At 43.2% G+C, this 21,271-nt stretch overlaps 1 protein-coding gene across 3 annotated transcripts in view; it reads left to right on the top strand.

Moving 5' to 3' along the window:
• SLC36A4 (solute carrier family 36 member 4) overlaps positions 1–21,271 on the top strand; it is a 273,729-nt gene that overhangs the window by 18,147 nt on the left and 234,311 nt on the right. For all 3 annotated transcript variants that reach the window (XR_012800035.1, XM_075592525.1, XM_075592526.1), the window contains exon 2: positions 14,554–14,665. Coding sequence is in view for 2 of the 3 variants with exons in the window: in XM_075592525.1 (XP_075448640.1) it covers positions 14,554–14,665 (112 nt within the window). In the remaining variant the exon portion in view is untranslated. The remainder of the gene's footprint in view (positions 1–14,553; positions 14,666–21,271) is intronic.

Raw genomic sequence — 21,271 nt, forward strand, 5'->3', positions numbered from 1 at the left:
CAGCTGACAAGATATAAAGACCCATAAGAGGAGCAAAGTGTGAGTTCAATAGTTATAGAACTACAAGAAGAATTTCAATTGTTTGAATTTATTACACTATTTGTGTTCCCCTCCTGTTTCTTCTCTTTTTTTACATATAATTTCTGGACTGACCCACTGCGCCCAAGAGAACCATCTACACATAGTGATTGTGTTAGGGGTTCTAAACAAACTAGGATTTTCTCTTAAGACACTATGGGTATGTCAGGAATCGGCGTTCTCCTCGCTTCCCACACAGAGCACTCCCTCTCCGCAGGGAGTTCCTGGACACACAAAACAATCCTGCCTTACCGGCCTCCACGGCTCCTCGCCCCTGCCGCCGTCGCGGGATCACTCCCCTCGGCGATTCCTCTGCTCAGCGCCGGGCGCGCCCACGCACTCCTGCACACACACCTACACGCACGTCAGCCCCAGACGTTATGTGCATGCATTCCCAGCTTACAGAGCACACGCCTAACAGAGCACTTTTAATCACTGCTCCTGCAGTGAGGCGTCGCCCCCAAGCATCACACAGTTCCATGCAAATCAAGGATTACACTCAGCTGGGCTGTAACACCTCCCTCCTATCAGGGAAGACTCCTTGCAGTCCTCCAGGCCTGCCCCCTTTTCCCATTGGCCTGCCCAGCTTTATTATGCCTGTGCTTCCCATCACTCGTCGCTCGACATAGTCTCTGTATGGAAGCATTTGACTACTCTCTCAGTGATTCCTCGGGTATTGACGCGGATTGGACGACTACCCCCTCTGGCTCTCGACTTCGGCTCTACTTGGACTTCGTGACTTCTGGCATCCCTGTAACATGGCTTATACCTTTGATCATCCGCAACTCTCCTATCCCTGATCTTGGAAACGGCAATAACTACTCCTCCTCTACTACCGGTACCGGCAAGTATTGTCTTCATTACTATACCTGGCCTGGCAACACTAACACCACACTACGGACGCGCTCCCTTTGCTGCGGGTGCGTGTATCCCTACGTCCCACCTCAGCACAGGGGACGGGTCTGGTCTGCGGGCAGCACCGGCGTAACATTATGTCGAGCCCACAAGACGCAGACCAGACCGAACTACAACAGTTTCTCTCTAATCTGCTTCAGCATAACCAGGCCATGGCGGATCAAATTGTGACACTTACACGCCAGGTCGCAGTACTCTCAGACAGGGTACCGACCGCGACCCCGCCAGATGTAAGCCCCCACTCCGCAAGCGCAGTGAACAGCTCAGATGTAAGGATTCCTCCCCCCAAGCCTTATGCAGGTGAACCGCACGATTGTAGGGGTTTCCTAAACCAGTGTGAGGTGCAGTTTGAAATGGCTCCCCATCTCTACAATACTGATCGCAAGAAGGTAGCCTACATTTATAACCTCACTGGCAGCGCCCTGGCTTGGGCTTCCCCGGTTTGGGAGCGACGTTCTGACCTTACCCAAGATTACCCGGCATTTAAAGCCGAGTTTCAACAAGTATTCGATTCTTCCGCTCGTCGGGAGATGGCATCTGTTTCTCTCCTCCAGATCACTCAGGGACGGCGAATGGTGACGCAGTATGCTGTGGAATTCCGGACTCTAGCAGCCGAGACTAACTGGGGACAAGAGGCTCTCGTCTCCGTGTTCTGGCAAGGCCTGGCAGATCCCATCAAGGATGAACTCTCTCGCCAATCCAGGCCGGATCAATTGGAGGTCCTCATTGATATGGCTGTCCGAGTGGATCAACGTATCCAGGTACGCCGCTCAGAGCGTCAGCGCACTCGCGTCCATAACTTTCAAGTTCCGTTCTCCAGTACTCCCAGCAACACTCCTGCACTGGAGTTGCCAGAGCCAATGCAATTGGGGGTACAACGCATCCGCACACCGATACGGCAGTTCCGTCACGCCGGGGGATTGTGTTTCTACTGCGGATCCATGGAACATCTGGTTCGGGAGTGTCCACTGCGTCCGGGACGGGAACACCCAGTGAGTACAGAGGGGCTCTCTCTGGGTGTAATGTCTCCACGTCCCCTTTCTAAAGGTGAACTTCCTAAGAAACTTAAATTTCCAGTCTTCCTTTCAGGCGATAAGTTCAAGACTTCTACCGCCGCTTTCATTGACTCAGGAGCTGGAGGAAACTTTGTGGATCTTGAATTCGCCAGGTTAAACCGCATACCACTCGTGAGAAAGAAGGTTCCCATCGCACTCGTCGGTATCGATGGACGTCCTCTTACCCCGGCCCACATCTCCTTAGAGACGGCTCCCTTGCTTCTGTCCTCACATCTGCACAAGGAGATCTTAGTTCTCGATGCCATTCACGTTCCTGGGATACCCATCACCCTTGGTCTTCCTTGGCTACAGCTTAACAATCCTCTCATTGACTGGACTTCCTCTGCCCCCATTTCCTGGAGGCCGAGGTCAGGCGAGACTCATCAACTGCTGGCCAATACCTCTGTTCCCGAAGTTATTCTACCTTCCGTTTACCATCAATTCCGGGACGTTTTCAATAAGGTACAGTCAGACCTCTTGCTGCCACACAGGACTTACGATTGTCCGATCGATCTAGTTCCAGGTTACTCCCTACCCAAGTCCAAGACCTACCCCTTGTCGTTACCAGAATCTCACGCTATGGATGAATATATCCAGGAGAATCTCAAGAAATGCTTTATTCGTCACTCCAATTCCCCAGCAGGGGCTGGGTTTTTCTTCGTCAAGAAAAGGACGGGTCGTTGAGGCCTTGCATCGACTACAGGGGTTTAAACCACATCACAATTAAAAATCGTTACCCCCTTCCCCTTATTACCGAACTGTTCGATAAATTACAGGGGGCCAAGATTTTTTCCAAGTTGGATCTACGTGGTGCCTATAACCTGGTGCGCATCAGGAAGGGGGATGAATGGAAGACGGCCTTCAACACGCATAGTGGACACTACGAATATCTAGTAATGCCTTTCGGCTTATGTAATGCTCCCGCTGTCTTCCAGGATTTCATCAAATACGTCTTTCGTATGGTACTCAATATTTTTGTTATTGTATACTTGGATGATATCCTGATTTTTTCCAAAGATCTCCAGGACCATATACGCCACACCTCCTACGTCCTTTCCCGTCTCCGTGAACACCATTTGTACGCCAAACTGGAGAAGTGCACCTTTCATACGACCTCTACTCCGTTCCTGGGGTATATCATTTCCGATGAGGGGTTTATGATGGACTCCGGTAAACTTCAAGCAGTCACTGAATGGCCAAGACCCAAATCTCTCAAGGCCATACAACGTTTTTTAGGGTTCGCTAATTACTATCGTAAGTTTATACGGAGTTTTTCCACCATTGTGGCACCCCTCACTGCGCTCACCAAAAAAGGAGCTGATCCTTCTGCTTGGTCACCCGAGGCCATCTCCGCCTTCGAGACACTCAAGGAAGCCTTTATATCCGCACCTATTCTCCGTCATCCCAACATCGAACTACCCTTCGTCCTGGAGGTCGACGCTTCTGATTGCGGCGCTGGTGCCGTTCTTTCCCAGAGACCCACGCCCCAAGATAAGTTACATCCCTGTGCATATTTTTCCAAGAAATTCTCGTCTGCCGAGAGGAACTATGACGTGGGTAACAGGGAACTTCTGGCCGTGAAGATGGCTCTTCAAGAATGGAGACACCTGCTGGAGGGGTCAAAAGAGCAGTTTACTATTCTCACGGACCACAAGAACCTTCTTTACATAGAGAACGCTCGACGCCTTGGTCCACGACAGGCTCGTTGGGCTCTTTTTTTTTTTCTCGATTCGATTTTCACCTGTCCTATATTCCCGGGACCAAGAACGTAAAGGCAGACACACTCTCCCGTATACATTCTTCTGAAGAGAGGCCAGAGGAATCGTTGGAGACCATCCTTCCACATGAGAGGATTCTCGCCACGTCTACTTTCAAGAATCTTGACAAGATTTTGCACTCCCAGAGACGCATTCCCAAGGACTTGGTCGTTCCCGACAACAAACTCTTTGTACCATCCAAATTTGTTCCAGAGGTCCTGTCTTGGGGTCACTCCTCTAAATCTGCAGGTCATCCATGTTTTAAGAAGACTACTGATCTCATTCGTCGGAATTTCTGGTGGCCAAGGATGTCTCAAGATATTCTGGAGTTTACCCGCGCATGCCCCACATGCGCTCAAAGCAAGACTCTCCGTCAAAAGCCTCAGGGTTTTCTGTTACCCCTTCCAGTTCCCGACTGCCCCTGGTCCCACATTTCTATGGACTTCATCGTGGAGTTGCCCAGGTCCAGAGGAATGAACACTATCTTGGTGGTCGTGGACAGGTTCTCGAAGATGTCCCATTTCATTCCACTTAAAGAATTACCCACCTCCCCCGCCCTTGCTGATATCTTTACGGAGCAGATTTTCCGGATTCATGGGATCCCTTCGTCCATTGTTTCTGACAGAGGTTCTCAGTTCGTATCCAAATTTTGGAGAGCTTTCACAAAGAGATTGGGCATCTCTTCTTCCTTCTCTTCCGCCTATCATCCTCAGTCCAATGGACAAACGGAGAGAATCAATCAATCCCTGGAGAAGTACCTGAGATGTTTTATATCCGATTTCCAGGATGATTGGGCTCAACTCCTCTCTTGGGCAGAGTATGCCGTCAATTCTGCAAAAAACGAGTCCACCCGGGAGTCACCCTTCTTTATAAATTATGGGTTCCACCCTCCCTGTCTTCCCATCCCCAACATTCCTTCTGGAGTACCAGCCGTAGATGAACGCATTTCTTCCCTCCAAACCGCATGGTCCAGGATTCAGTCTACCCTTCTCAACTCCTCCCGCAGATCGAAACTACAGGCCGATCGTCGTCGTCGTTCGGCGCCCAGTTACAAACCAGGGGATTTGGTATGGCTCTCCTCTAGGAATATCCACCTCAAGGTACCATCTCCTAAACTGGCACCTAAGTTCCTGGGACCCTTCCCTATTTGTGAACAAATCAATCCTGTAGCATTCCGTCTCCAACTACCACCCAGTATGAAGATTCCCAATATCTTTCATGTGTCCCTCTTAAAACCATTCATCTCCAGTCACTTCTTTCCGGATCAGACTCGTAAACCGGATCCCATTACTGTACAAAATAACGAGGAATACGAAGTTCACTCTCTTTTGGATTCTCGCCTATCCAGGGTTCAGCTCCAGTTCTTGGTGCAGTGGAAGGGCTTTGGCCCTGAAGAGAGATCCTGGGTACCTTCAAAGGACATTCATGCCCCGGCCCTTCTTAAGTCCTTCAGGAAGAAGTTTCCAGAGAAACCGTTCTTGGACCGTCCTGAGGCCGTTCCTGAAGAGGGGGGTACTGTCAGGAATCGGCGTTCTCCTCACTTCCCACACAGAGCACTCCCTCTCCGCAGGGAGTCCCTGGACACACAAAACAATCCTGCCTTACCGGCCTCCACGGCTCCTCGCCCCTGCCGCCGTCGCGGGATCACTCCCCTCGGCGATTCCTCTGCTCAGCGCTGGGCGCGCCCACGCCCTCCTGCACACTCACCTACACGCACGCCAGCCCCAGACGTTATGTGCATGCATTCCCAGCTTACAGAGCACACGCCTAACAGAGCACTTTTAATCACTGCTCCTGCAGTGAGGCGTCGCCCCCAAGCATCACACAGTTCCATGCAAATCAAGGATTACACTCAGCTGGGCTGCAACACCTCCCTCTTATCAGGGAAGACTCCTTGCAGTCCTCCAGGCCTGCCCCCTTTTCCCATTGGCTTGCCCAGCTTTATTATGCCTGTGCTTCCCATCACTCGTCGCTCGACATAGTCTCTGTATGGAAGCATTTGACTACTCTCTCAGTGATTCCTCAGGTATTGACGCGGATTGGACGACTACCCCCTCTGGCTCTCGACTTCGGCTCTACTTGGACTTCGTGACTTCTGGCATCCCTGTAACACGGCTTATACCTTTGATCATCCGCAACTCTCCTATCCCTGATCTTGGCAACGGCAATAACTACTCCTCCTCTACTACCGGTACCGGCAAGTATTGTCTTCCTTACCATACCTGGCCTGGCAACACTAACACCACACTCCGGACGCGCTCCCTTTGCTGCGGGTGCGTGTATCCCTACGTCCCACCTCAGCACAGGGGACGGGTCTGGTCTGCGGGCAGCACCGGCGTAACAGGGTATTAATCAATTGTTTGGTATCACCATCATTTAATGAGGGCACTGTTTAGTATCTAGCTTGCTGTTTTTTTTTCTTTTTCTTTAAAGGCTTCCATACCTTTTAATGGGATCTGAATTTGGTCTTGGAGGCTTTCACTTTGGTGGCCTTTGAACCTTTTGTGTGACCTATCCGTTTTACCACTCACTATCTAAACCGTATGAATCACGATATTGTGATCCCTTATTTTTGCCCCCGCCCTTCTAAAGAAAAGAGAAAATTACATAATCTGGATGTAGTTTGAGAATTGACACCCTATATCCAGAGAACAGCTGAGTTTAGGAAGACCTCAAGGCTGTTTGTCTTTTTTTCTGGGATCTAGGAAAAGAACAAACGGCCTCAGCCGCATCTATTTCAAGATGGATCACAACAGTCATCAACAACCTTATATTTCTGTAGTGAAGGCTCCACCACAATCAAGTAGGGTAAATTCAACAAATGCTATGGCAACATCTTGAGCGGAGAAAGCACAGACCTCCGCACAAGACCTCTATATAAGGTTCTCACGTGGTTTTCATTGCATACCTTCAATAAGCATTGTAGGTTAGATCTCCAGGCCTCGGCTGATGCAAGATCTGTGAGGGAGGTTTTATAAGACATAATTCCATCAGCTACTAAGGATGTACCACAAATCTCCCAATCTATTTAACTGCTTTGGAACATAATGTTTTTTTTTCCTGTATTGCGCTGAAAGTGTACGCAACACTATGGATTTTGTTTCCAGGCATGATTCCCCAAAGAACTTACAATCTATTTTTTTTTTTTGGTGCTTGAGGTATAGGGAGATAAAGGGACTTACCCAAAGTCACAAGAAGTTGACATCAGGATTTGAACCAGGTTCCCCTGCTTCACACTCTGTCATTGTTTACAGATTCCGTGCCTCTACTCACTGAGCAACTCCATCCCAGCTGTTTCCGGCTTAAGAAAATAGGACATTTACATACAGAGGTCTTTAACAAACCAACATATTTATATCAGCCTACTTCCCACTCCCTTGTTTGTTTTTATTTTTTGCCTGTCTATTATTTTGTTCATTTTTATTTATTTATAAAGGCGCATAGATAACTGACCAGGGAACAGGCCACACCTCCTTTATAAGTGCAGGAAATAGATATCAATAGTGGTGCTCTATTTATAAATTAAAAACACGTGTTAACACAGTATTAACATTTCAAAACCAAATTAAATATAAATGTGGTGATACAAACGAGTTCTTTGGATGCTGCTGCGACCCAGTGCAGGATTGCTCTCTCAATCCCAGGTGAGTATGAAGAAGTAGTGGTTGATGGGAAGCGCAAACATGTGGAAACAAAAAATATATCTAATATGCAATATTGTTATGTAACAGATATAGGTGTCTTCTCAAGGTCTATGGATAATATACTCACAAAAGTGAGGATAGATCAATGTTCGTAACGGTATCTTTAAGATGTGCCTCTTCAGTTAAGAGGAATCAACTTCAGCAGTGATGTATAGATGAATCCCTTAAGTGGTTAAACACAGAGAACCAAACATAGTGCGAACTGGATAAAACTGTATTACAATGGTAAGTATATTACAATACACTCACATGATATAGGATGTTATTAGGCATTTAGATACACAATCGATCTCGCCTCCGGTTTATTTCAGCTTTCTGCTTCCCCTCTACTCGGCGTGCGTCTCACGGCTGCGTTCCAGCAAATCCGGATATGACGTCAGCTAGATTGGGGGGGTTCCGGTTGGCGAAGTGGTTGTGGATCCTCTATCAAGTTCACTCTACGCGTTTCACCTTTCTCGGTTTCTTCAGGAGTGCTGATGACATTATTCTTAGTGGTTATATACCCTAAGCTATCCATTGATAGGTTAAAAGCTAATTAGTGTCTTAAAGTGATACCGATAGGGGTATACTCAAAAGTGACTGGAATACATACATATTATCTCCACATCGGACATATCTGGAGTTATGTTATGCTTGCTAAAAATGACTGACTGATATATAAGCATATTGTCTCCACATCAAACATATATGGAGTAATTTTTTCAAGTTTGGTTCTAAACATTCTGAAATATATATATATATATATATATATATATATATATATATTTATTTATTTATTTATTTATTTATTGGAGAAACAAGAGAAAAAGCGCCCGATCCATGTGTGAAATCTGATAACAAAATTTTAATACAAAATCACAAGACAAATGCACACTCACAATTTGTCAATGCAAATTAAGCATTGTATGGGTAAACCCATGCGCCAACAAGTAGCTGCTCACCGAATGTTTACTTCAGTACATCAGACCTCACTGCTACGCAGTGTGAAATCTATGTATGTCTGTATTTTGATTATATTTCATCTTATCTACTGTACATCATTATGTTTTATATAGTTATTAGTTAATATGTACAAAGTAGTTCAATTACAACTCAATATGGTTAGCACAGATGACCCAATTTAGGGCAATATTGGGCGTATTTTACTTGAATTTTTCAATTGGATGGAAACTCCTTTAAATAGTAGCCCAATTAGAATGCACGTTATCCCCTGATGAAATCCGTCAATCGGAAGAAACGCGTAGGGCACGTGGTTTCAAGGAGCTACGTTTGGTGGAATAGCTCGTGCGTCTGCTGCCAGGAGAGGGAGGACGTTCCCTGAGCCACACACAGCATCTAATGCTGGAACAACAGACTGTATACCTGAATTTCCGGAGGGACATCTGACTGTGATGCACCGGTAGCAGTGAGGTCTGATGTACTGAAGTAAACATTCGGCGAGCAGCTACTTGTTGGCGCATGGGTTTACAATGCTTATTTTGCATTGACAAATTGTGAGTGTGCATTTGTCTTGTGATTTTTTATTAAAATTTTGTTATCAGATTTTACACATGGATCGGGCGCTTTTTCTCTTGTTTCTCCAATATAATTTGCTGGGAGGTTGCTGACCCCAAAGAAGAAGCAGCCCGGACGTTGTAATCTCCATACAAAATCATCAACTTTTTTTGTGGAAAACACATATATTTTTTTAGTTCATTTTGTACACGTTTTTTTTTTTTTTTAACATTTTAATTTTTTGGTTAATACATATCACCTAATTATATTATATTTTGATAATCATATTTTTCAGTGTTTTTTGCAATAATAGTTCATCATTGATCATTTTTTAGTCAATATATTTTTTAACACACAACAATTATGCATATACAATTTTTACATTTTTTATATTTTCCACACACTCACCATCAATACTTATGACCACCATCTGAGTTCCTATATATATTTTATAATAATACATTTTTACAATTGTTTTATACGGTTCATCTGTGCTAACATTTGTTGCGGTCTGTTAGTTGTCAGGAGTCTACTGTGGGGCTAGTACACACCCAGGCGCTGTTGAATCTTCCAATTAATATATATATATATTTACTGGACCATATCACGTGTTCATTTAGGGAACTGCGCAGATGTATTCTTGAACACGTAAATTCAGTGAAACATGAATTGGACACGCCAGTTGCCAGGCATATTAACTTATACCATCATGGTGAGGTTAAGTGTTTATCCTTTGCAGGCATTTACCATCTGCGTGGCATGTTGAGGGGTGGTGATGTTGACAGGAGACTCCTACAAATTGAGGCCAAATGGATATATAAATTAAAAACTAGAAGTCCAAATGGGCTCAATGAGGGTTTTACATTCACTCCTTTTATCTGAGTGATCCCTATCCACATAGCTTTGGCTATGAGAATCCTGCTATCCATCCTCTGTTAGTATTAAAGATATCTTGCGTGAGATTGATCAGAGTCTGTTTATAGTTATGTGGTGGTCAACAATGTCCATGTACATTCCTAGTCTTCACAGCCAACTTGACAACATGGGTGTCAAAATCCATGATCATAATACTGATATTATTTGTTAGACTTACTGTAATTATTATTTACTTATTACTTCATCTAACTATGTCAATGTATACCTTAGTCTACTAAGTGCAACACTTTACATTTTTTTACCTATACTAGATAAGCGTCTGTAGTTTCTGTGGCAACGTCTGAGGTATTTAAAATGCACCATTAATGCCCGCGCTTGGTGACCCTATCATTGAAGCACTGTAGGGATTAGCTACTGTCATATTTGTTAGTTTAGAACCCAGAGGCAGTGCCTATGACTACCGTTTACTATTCATATCTATGCATACTAGCATTTTCATTATGGTGCAGCTGGGACTCGTTTGAGGCACAATATCAGCTGATGCATCTTGATTAACGGGTAATTTGTGTATGATTTTTAAACCGCTGATAACATTATACTTTGGGTTACACAGAATAATGTTACAGTCCCAACACCTATATTATCTCGCCTAAGGGCCCTATATATCAGTTTGTCACCACCCTCAGTGTATGATTGGTTCTCATCACATATATTATACCACTCTGTCAAGGAATACTATTAGCTTTCCCATAAGGGTGGTATTGGTTTAATTATCATTTGATCCTGATTTATACCATTTTATATTACTATGGTTCAGGACACATCTTTTGAGACCAATCAGGGTGTCATATATACATACTGACTTTGACTTAGCTCATTTAATTTACTTCTAGCTATCACAGCCCTGCATTGCTATGTACCCTGTTTGCAGTGCCTACTTTTGGGACACATTGCTAATTATGCTCAAAAATGGTATCTGTCTTTTCTCAACTCCTGTGTATCAACATTTATATGTACTCATTTTAGGGTTATTGGTTCTAGTTTTATCTATTTATTTTATTCAAAGTTATATTTGAGTAAAGTGGTGTTCATACAAGTGATTTTCTTTTGGGAGTCATCCCTTAGCCCTCCAGTCTGTGTTCTGATATTCTTTCTAATCATGCATTGCTCCTACTCCATCACTGTCTCTTTATATTTATACACTTGTAGTATCAAGTTGATCAACTTAACCCTTTTTGTTTCTCTTCCCACTGTGTTACATTAGCATGTCACGTTTATTACTGCTGTGAAGTGCTATGTACCTGAATGGGGCTATATAAATAAAGTTATGCATATATATCAGTAGAAGTGATATACATATAGTATGAACTGCATTAGCATGGGGGAAGACCCTCACCAGTACCCAAAGCTGTTTCACGTCCACAGACTTTCTCAAGACAATGAAGGATCAGGTTCAGTACAGACCTATTCAGGAACAAGCTTGGAGAAATGGCTATTAATTTCACTGCAGTGTGTTTGGTTGGAGTGATACTGTTGATATCAAGCTGTTTCAGGCTAATTGAAGTCAAAGATTGAGAGGTCATTTGTCATTACACTTTAGTCTGCTGTATCAAAGGTCAATGAACTGCTCATTTTCAAGGCAATAAATACATATAAATAAAAATTGATCATTTTAATCAAGTCCTTTGGCAAATGACCTATAGTATATCATTGGGGAACTGCAAAACATGACTTTACTTTAATAGCCTCTTCAGAAATAAAAGCTTTAAAGCTGGAAATGTTTTCGTTTCCAAAGGAGCATCGCAGCTGTACAGCAACTAATGATATTCTGACTGGGTAATTGCAACTTGCAGCCTGATCTTTTGTTTGTGTGTAGATTGTTATTTTCATAAACAAATATGGGCCTATGTACTAAAATATTATTTTAAAACAAAATCTGCAGCATTATCAGTGCTAAAAAAGTTTTGGTGCCTCACATTATGTTAATTCTGTGATAATATTATTAACGGACTCTTTTTTTTTTTTTGCCTTACACCAAATGTAACTTGGCAGACACTTTTTGTCTTTCTGAAATATTCTTGTAGTACATAACATTAATATTTGTATGCCAAGCTCGGTCCATCTGTGCGTAAAAAAATGAATCCTTTTTGACGCTGATGGAAGAGTTTGAGAAAATTTAGGTTAGTACATAGGTGTAATTTAAAAATGTCTGTGCGCCAACTTTTCACCAAAAAAGCATTAGTAAATAAGTCCCCCACATAGCTTTTTATGTTTGCTACAAGGCTGCATATTTCCGTTCTTTTCTTTTATTATTGGAGTCTCCTATGCAGTAATGATAGTTATGAATCGGATATATGATGTGTTAACTGTTTTAGCTTTAAAAATAGATTTAAAACTGGTGTGCGTGGTGGGGGAGGAAAGGGAGTAGTTGTATAACCGAAGACGCTGATTACATCTTGTCCTATTCCTATGAGAGGAAGAGAGTTAACTCGCCAATGAAGCGGAGAGCTGATAACAGAGGCACATTAGGACAGCCTCTCTTTACAGAAATTTCTCTTACTGATGTTCGCTACTGCATGAAAATATCCTGCTTTACGTTTTAAATACCAATTGCTAATAATTGCATACTTTTCCAGTGTTTCTTTAATGCACAGTAGAAATGATTTTCATGCACAATGGATTAAATAGTATAGGTGATAACTAATTGCAGCAAATCTGACATTACACAGCGAATTGGTGTTAACATCAAGGGTTTAAAATGTTGGTTAAATGCCTTTGAATGCAACAGCACATCTCTACTTGTGGAAAAGTAACATCTATGGTTTTCTCATGTTGTTTTACATTATTGGTATTATCATTTATTTGTAAAGCGCTAACATATTTTGCATTGTGGTAAAATGGAAATACAGAGTTATGTATATTGTATAAACAGTTACATAGCCTACAAATGAGAATTTGCCTTGTGGAGAATGTTCACGAGAAGGGGGTGATCAACAGTGTGTGTAAGGTACCAGAGAGTTCAACGAGAATTAGTAGTGAGAAGTGACCCTTACATCTAGCTGTGAGTAGGTCATTAGCCACTTGTTAGTGCTATCTTGGTGGATTGTAGAGGACGGAAATCAGATTGTAAAGTGTAAAGCAGGGAGTTGGAGAGTCAGGCAGTTTATACAAGGGGCATTAGTAGCTTGGGGGCAAAGGGGAGAAGAGTGGGCGGCTTGGTCAGGTGATAGTTTCTTTACAATTGGCATATTTGAAAGAAGATGGGAATGTGCCAGAGGTGTGAGAGTTAAAAAGGTGAGTCAATTGTGTGGCTTAGTGTGCAAGAGTGGGTGCACAGAAGAATAAGGAATAGGATGAAGGGGGCAAGTTGTAGGGAGAGATGAGGAGCACAGGGGAAAATGAGCAGAGCGGATGTAGGTTTGTGAGAGGCGGTTGAAGTGGCCTCTGGAGCTTGACATGAAGAGATATCAAGTCTGATGGACTTAATCTTCTGTCTGTTAAGTAGGTGGCAAGGACTCGGGCCGAGAACGTGGAAATTGGTGCAGACATAGTTGGGTGGAGAAGGTACATAAAGGTGGTGAGACATTGAGGGTTAGAGGACATGGTTTGTATGAGTGAAAAAATGTAGGTTTTCTTGGCAACGGAGAGGGCAGTGTTATAGGAGGAAAGCATGAATTTTTATTTTAAGATAGTCTTCTCAGTGGGAATGGGATTTCCTCCAGTAACATTCCGTAGTGCGTGAGCACTTTTGAGTGAAGTGTGTGTGTGCTACGATTGTGACTTAGATTGTTGAGGGCGACCTGTGGTGGCAGGAGCAGGTCTTGTCTAATGCTGATGAGAGTACGTTGTATGGAGAGGTTGCGGAAGGAAAGGGTAGGGATTGGAGAGTTTGTATAGATGTTCTAAATTGGAGGGTGTCTAGAGCATGTACGTATCTGTGTGTGTGTAAATGTTTTGGAGGGTGCATAGGGCAGAATGATGTTAAAGGTTAGGATGTATATGTTCCATATTGTAATTGAACAACTGTGTAGCCATTACATGTGTGTGTCATTTTGCGCACATAGTTTGTTTCAATAGCACCACGTCACATCTCACATTGAATAACACGCCAGCTTTGACGCAAGGCATCGCTTAATAGGTACCATGGTTGGTTACATCTGAACATATGCAAAACAGTTTAGAATGTTTACAACAGCACTGTTGCCTCAGACTAGATTCAATAAGCTCTAGTACTACATTGTGCAATAGTTTGTCTACTTGAACAATACAAAGTAGGTTGAGCAATTGAATTTTCTCTCTACTACTGTGTAAGTAACTGGTAAGGTAAAACTTAAAAAAAAACGTTAAAATGCGTTGTTTAAAATTCATCACATAGCTTTCCAGCGATATAAGAATTAGCATGTTACTAAAATGATTTACTTCATTAAATGCAATATAATTCTTCAAAGAAAATATATTATTATGTGCTGAATTAAGACTGCCTATAGTATGTGTTTTTTTTTTTTTAAACCTTCTGAAATGCTTGGCAGTATTTCTTCGCATAAGAAGGAATTTTATATTGAAAGCAAGTCGCATCAAAATTCAACTGTCAGAGATTCAGATCATATAGTAACGTAGTTTTGAACATTCGGGTTGTATGTAGTACTAATGACCATCCCTGTGACTGTTCTGTAGATTTGGAAGTGATGAAGCCTCTAATTGGAGACGAACGGAATTCCGATGGGATCTCTGATGAAGAGCAAGTGGTTCAGCGACATTACCAGCCTGGTAATGAGAACGGCTTAACGTACGTACTGTCGGTTTTATACTGCCTGCGTGATCCCTTGATTTGACCATTTCTACTTTCTCACAGTTTAGAATTCTTAAATATATGATAAAAATTCCTGTAAGTTCAGTGTATCTCAATTGACAAAGCTGTTTTTCCCCTTTAAGGTTTTACAGTTTTCTGAGCTACGGCGTTTGATTAGGCAAATAAATTAGATAATAAATAACACTGATGCCTATGATCCCTGGAATTTCTTGTAACATAACTATATCACAAAAGTAGCAACCTGGCTACTTTTTAATGTTCATAACTATTCTGTAACAAATACAAAAATGTTGCTTGCCTTTAAAGCAAAATGTCACTTTTGTTTGGTTTCTCTTTATGTGTTGTGTATCCCTTCCAATACCTGGGTATTGTTTTTGTGTTTTACAGTATATATTTTTATTAATAAAATATTTTGCTAATAGATTAGGTGGCAAACTGATGAAATGATGAAAAGCATATCACGGCTAAAAACTTTCTGTAACGAATGTAATCATTTAATTGGCTTCCTTTAACCTTTACTGTGCCACTACCCTTCCAGTACTTCCCCGATCCCATGATGTGACTGGTGCCCGAATTCCGGATGTGCCGGCTACGTTCTAAGGGCACTCCTAAGAGTTAGGCTGCGGTCCCAGTGCAAGCGCGCCCGGCGGGGAGGCGGTGTGTGTACAGCGCTGCACACGCGGTCCTGGGAGGGAGAGGTTACGATGGGTGGGGGCGTGGCGGTTGGTTTGCGGGGGCGTGGCCATGACCTCACGCGGCTGATTCGCCCTCATTGGCTGAACCACCGGTGGGGGCGTGGCCACGGCTCCATTCCATGTTCCACACACATTTATTTTTTTGTGTGTGTGGAATCTTGCAGTACAGCGTGGCTGCTGAATGTGCGCCGATGCATGTACTCGGCCCTGAGTTACTGGGGGACCGGTGCTTGTGCGCACAGCGCACACTGAAGTGTCCGCCGAGGCAGTCACTGGGACTCGACCGCAGCCTTAAACAAAAGTTACGATGGCTGATTTTGTTTCTTTGGAAATTGATAATACATTATTTTTCTTTGAAGCCTATAAATAGGAAAACATTTGCTTATCAAACCTTGACTCTACCCTTATCCCACCATGTCCTTATCATAGAGCCAGTCAATGTAAGGGCGGGGGAGGAGAGAGCAGGGAGTTTGCTGGGGAAATAGAAAAAACTAAGTGGTTAAAAGCACACTATAAATGAATAAAGGGTCTTAGGCCTGGGACATGGTGCTTTGATCCGGGCTGAGGCGCCCTGAGGCTCAGGGAAAGCGGTGCTTTCCCTGGCCTTACACAGCGCGCCGTCCGTGGGTGTGTCTGGGGCGGGTCTGGGGGCGGGCCAATGACGTCACGGAGCTGGTTCGCCCTCATTGGGTGAACCGCTCACGTGACCGTCCCTGCGCTCCGGCGAGCGCCAAATTTCAAACCTCCGTCAGACACACGCTTCCCCAAGCGTGCGGACGCGTGCGCGAGCCCCTGCTAAAGCCGCTCTCATTGCGGCTGCAGGGGCTCAGTGCCGAGCAGCAGCACGCCTCAGCACGGTGCGCTGACCATGCCCGAGGCCTTACTTAGACCATTTATTATTAACAAGAGACCAGGTGCACCTTGTTAATAATGGGAAATGGTCTAAGTAAGAGCCTTTTATCATTACTAGATTTATATTAGTGGCAGTTTAAAGGGGATCACTGAGTAAGGACTGTACCATCCATAGTTTGCTATGCAAGTTTTTTTTTTTTTTTTGTATCCGGTGTCTACGGGAAGTATCTGTTCTTCTGGAAACTGTCGTTGAACACACTGAAATCACAAAAGTAAGTAGCAAGGAGGAAATGAAAACTCTTCCAGGTATCAGTTCACCATGTTTTAAAACTTACATTAAAAAACATTGATAAATATTTGTTGGTGTTTTGGTAAAAGAGAAAAGGTAGACCAGGTCTCATGGAAGACCAGACGACTTATACTGATGCAGCTACCAGTATTAGAATACTTACCTGAGAAATTCCTGGGAGATTCTGGGGCAGTCTCACAGTAAATGCCTCAACATTGCCTCAACATTTCTGTAAAATTCTTAATGGCCCATCGGATTAACACAGCAGGGGTCCCTGCAGTCCCATTCAGGCCATTAAGAATCTCACAAAAATGTTGAGGCAATGTTGCAGCAACGTTGAGGCATTTACTGTGAGACTGCCCCAGAATCTACCCAGGCAGAGTTCTAATACTCGTTGCTGCATCTGTACAAGGATTACAGCACTAGGCAGAGTAAGTAAGGGGTTTAAAAGAACTTATTTTGTTTTTTTTTTGTTGTTTTTTTTTCTAGCAAACGTCAACAGGGAACATCAAACACACAAAACGCAGTTAAAACACAAAAAACAGTATATACAGTACATAAAATAGACAGATTCGGCACTTATGAGGTTAACTGGTGTCTCCTAACTCACTAGATGCTGGGCACGATGTAAACTCGTTTACCCAGGTTGTCCCCCGCAAATCCGGCCTCTTCTGCAGCTACAAAGTTTTCCGATCTCTGCCGACTCATATTTCCAGGTAGTCTCCGATCACAGAGACTACCCACAAGCCTGGGACTCTGAAACGGCCTGGCATTTGTAGTTTTCCCCTCCCCTTAAAACCATGGAGAAACAATGTTTGTCCAATCAAAACACGGAGAGAAGGACAAACAGGCCAATCCGAGAAGAGGGGGTGTGGCTACAAGTCTGACCGTTGACCGAATGTGATGTCATGTTGCGTGGGAGATACAGATCAGCCAATCAAGAGAGCGCCTGCGGTGACCGTTACCAGATGAAGGGATCCGACTCTTTGTTCCACAAGGGCGGTTTGAATGGTGGCGTAGAAAAAAGTTCTGCTTTTAGTCCGTGTGCAAAACCAGCAGAGAACCTTTTGGTCACAACCTTCACTGGACTCTGCTCTTTCCTCCTGACTCTCCCAAATCCTGGAAAAATGGCCGTAAATGGGGCAAATGTGCCTTTTCATGGGTGTCCTGCCCCGCCCAGAGTAATCAATTGTCCAGAAAGGGTGCATGCCTCTCCGGGGGAAAGGGGCCTCTGACCTGGATCCCTATGTCCAGTAAGATGGTACTACAACCCCCTGTAAGCATAAAATACATAGAACCACTACTTTAAATAAAGATGTATAATTTTACAGGGTTTTGGGAAATAGATTCACAGGCAATCACAGTGCCTCACAATAACCAACAGGTCATGGGCAGTGACCCTGATGAAAGGGGACCGGGCTTAAACTTCAATTTTAAGTGTCCTGCTGCCCGTTTCATCAGTGTAAATTACCCAGATATAGTCCCATTCGTATGTCACTTCCTTTAATAAACTATTGCCATAGGAATAATTGTCTTTTAAAAAGTCTGAAACCATAAGATACTACATAGGGACTATTATGCTTTCGATATCAATTATAAGGGGATAGAGAAATTTGAAAATAAGTGCCTCAAGTGCTCCCAGGAAAAAGAAGATTTAAAGCATTTTGTGGGATTGTCTGGTTCTTTCTGTTTTGGGGATAAAGTTCTGTAGTATATTCAAGAAGTTATTGGGGTAACTACAATAAAAGAGCCCTTAGCCCTGCTGTTTGGAAATATGGAAAGTTGGAAAGAGGTCAATGTAAGGAACAATGTCCCAAGGCTAGCAGAGATTGTTTTGCTTGCAGCAAGGAAAACAGTTATTATGTTGAAATGGATAAAGCCTGAATCCCCCACTTTAGATATTTGAATCAATTTATCTGAATAAATTGATGATGATGGACAAATTAGAAGCTGAGACAAATTATGAACCGAGCATTAAAAAAAAAAAAATTGGCAAAGTTTATTGATGCTATGTCACCACAAGATAGGGATTCAATCATACAGACATTTGAGCATACCTGTTGTGATCTCCTCAGACTGATTGCGGTGGGTCACAGATAAGTTTGGCTTTGAGAAAATATGATAGTATATATTTGATGGTGGAGATGGTGAATGGGGAGTCTTATGCCAGATTCTGTTAGGAGGCTGTGTGGTGATGGCTTTGATGTTAATCTTTGAAAATGCTATTATCTGTTTTTTCTTTTTATTATTATTATTTGTGTTAATGTGTTGAATTTTGAAATTATATGTATGATGAGCAATACTAAAAACAATTTTGTCTAAAAGTATGTTTTTCTGTGTTTCTTATCCCCCCCACTGTATTGTAATGTTGTTGCTTTAATGTTTTATACACCCAATAAAAAAAAACTATTAAAAAAAAAATGTATGGGAGAGGTCAGTGACATGGCCATAAAATTTAAGAGAGATGATTTTACATTTGAAGTAAGAGAGGGGATCCCAAATTATTGTGCGGGGAGACTCCAGAACATGGTCAGCAAGCTTCCTCATAGCTTCAATACATGGTCCAAATCAAGCATACTACACCAATACAGAGGCAGAACAAGAGGACAGTGGGCCCTGGTGCCACAACATTTCTAGGCCTCCGGCACCCTACTGTACACCCCCCTTAACTATACCACTCCAGTGCAGCACTGTGGTTTCTGGGGCTCAATTATGTTCCTACTCGGTGGTGATTGACATTTTCTAAGCAGTGAAAAGTAACGCTCTAGAATTCTTACTATGAAGACCACCAGGGAAAATTGAAAATACCATTTCAACATGGGAGCCTACGCAACAGGCCCCTTAATGCCATGGGTCTGCATCAGCTGCACCAGCTATAATTCTGCCCTAACAGGTTTGGCTGAGAAACTGTAATCCAACAACACACCATTTACTGGACTAACATACGTCTACATAGATTATGCTATGGATTCTATCAGTCTACTGGTGGTAAAAAGTCTTCTCTCCACAGAAAGGGTTGTTGTGCCTGTAACCTGTGCAGTTAAACACGTTATGGAGCATATAAAACAAATAAAGCACAGGAAGAGAGAGAGAGGTGGGGAAAAAAGTCATGTGAGAGAAGATGGGCGGGTGTTCAGATAGAAGTATGTAAATGTTTTCTGGATATAGTGTAAATAAAATGTAAATTGTGTATTTTTATTGGTTATATTTGATGCTTTTTGTATTGATATGTTTGTAGATTTTTTTTTTCTTTTATAATAAATACCCTACTTGGTATACTTTGACAGTGTTGTATGGTATTTGGTATACATTGATACTACAGTATATAGGTTACAAGTGCAGCAAGATACCTTTCTGCTACACTATGTTGAGTGGCTGCAACAAACTTGATACTATTACAACAAAAATGAGAAAACCTTTAGTACTTACATTATCATAGCTAACTGTGACATTGCTATCCTGCAGAGCACATTTGCAAATATACTGTACAAGCAATGTGTAAAAGGCCGGTGCACGTTATATGGCACCCTTGGCAAACCTTCAGCCGTGTGCCCCTCCCACCTCCCATTGGTTGGACTTACCAGACACAATCCTCGCTCTCTCCTTTGTCTCCTCCCATATTCGCTCTCTCCTTTCTCTCCTCCCATCCTCACTCTCCTTTAATAATAATAGCATGTTCTTGTATAGCGCTGCTAATTTGTACGCAGCGCTTTACAGAGACATTTTACAGGCACAGGTCCCTGCCCCGTAGAGCTTACAATCTATGTTTATGGTGCCTGAGGCACAGGGAGATAAAGTGACTTGCCCAAGGTCACAAGGAGCCGACACCGGGAATTGAACCAGGCTCCCCTGCAGCAATCTCAGTGTCAGTCAGTGTCTTTACTCACTGAGCCACTCCTTCTCCCCTTTCTCTTAACCCCCACCCCTCCTCTCTCCTCCCCCACCCCTCCTCTCTCCTCTTCCGGCGATGTTACATTGAATAAAGCAGGCAAGGGGTTTACTCAAAAACAGTGCATCTTGAAATGTTATCTGTGACTGAAACCTATCCCTCCCCCTGTGTAGTATGCGGTTTATGACTTGAGGTGTTAAATAGTCCCTGAATGTTACTGATGTGTGTGTGTATGTATGTATGTGTATAAAAATGTATAAAGAGCCCACAGTATATACAGTGCTTTACAAAAGGTGTGTGTGTGGAGTTGGAGTGTATATAAATGGTGTGGGTAGGTGTGGAAATATAAGAGGGTGTTTCATTACTAAAAGTGTGTGTAGATACTATGTGGTCGGTTTGTGGTATACAGAAGTCTGTAGTTGGTTGTTCTTTATAGTAATAGTATAGTAACGGGTGAGTTTGAGGTTGATGGTCAGGTGGAATGTATTGAAATTCTCATGAGATCGCACCCCCTGCTTGCTATTACCCCCTGCTCACCCCACCCCCCCCCCACCCTTACCTTTTTCTCTGCCATTGGCGGCGTCATTTGATGTCGCAATGCCATGTGACATCGTGTTACCATGGCAATTTTATTTATATGTTGCGGGAAAGAGTGCAGGGCCTCTGTAAGCGCCGGGTCCCCCCCCTCTGAAAATTTCCCACACCCCTACTCTAGAGTGCCAGCACAGGAACAGTCAAAACAGATGTCAACGTTTTTAGCATATTTGGGAAGACACTTTTTATCAGAGAGCCTGCAATAAGCATTGCAGATCCATAAGGAATCTCGGGTGATCCAGGTCTGAGACTTGCCTGGAGTA

The sequence above is a fragment of the Ascaphus truei genome, chromosome 3, assembly GCF_040206685.1.
Source record: "Ascaphus truei isolate aAscTru1 chromosome 3, aAscTru1.hap1, whole genome shotgun sequence".
NCBI lineage: Eukaryota > Metazoa > Chordata > Amphibia > Anura > Ascaphidae > Ascaphus > Ascaphus truei.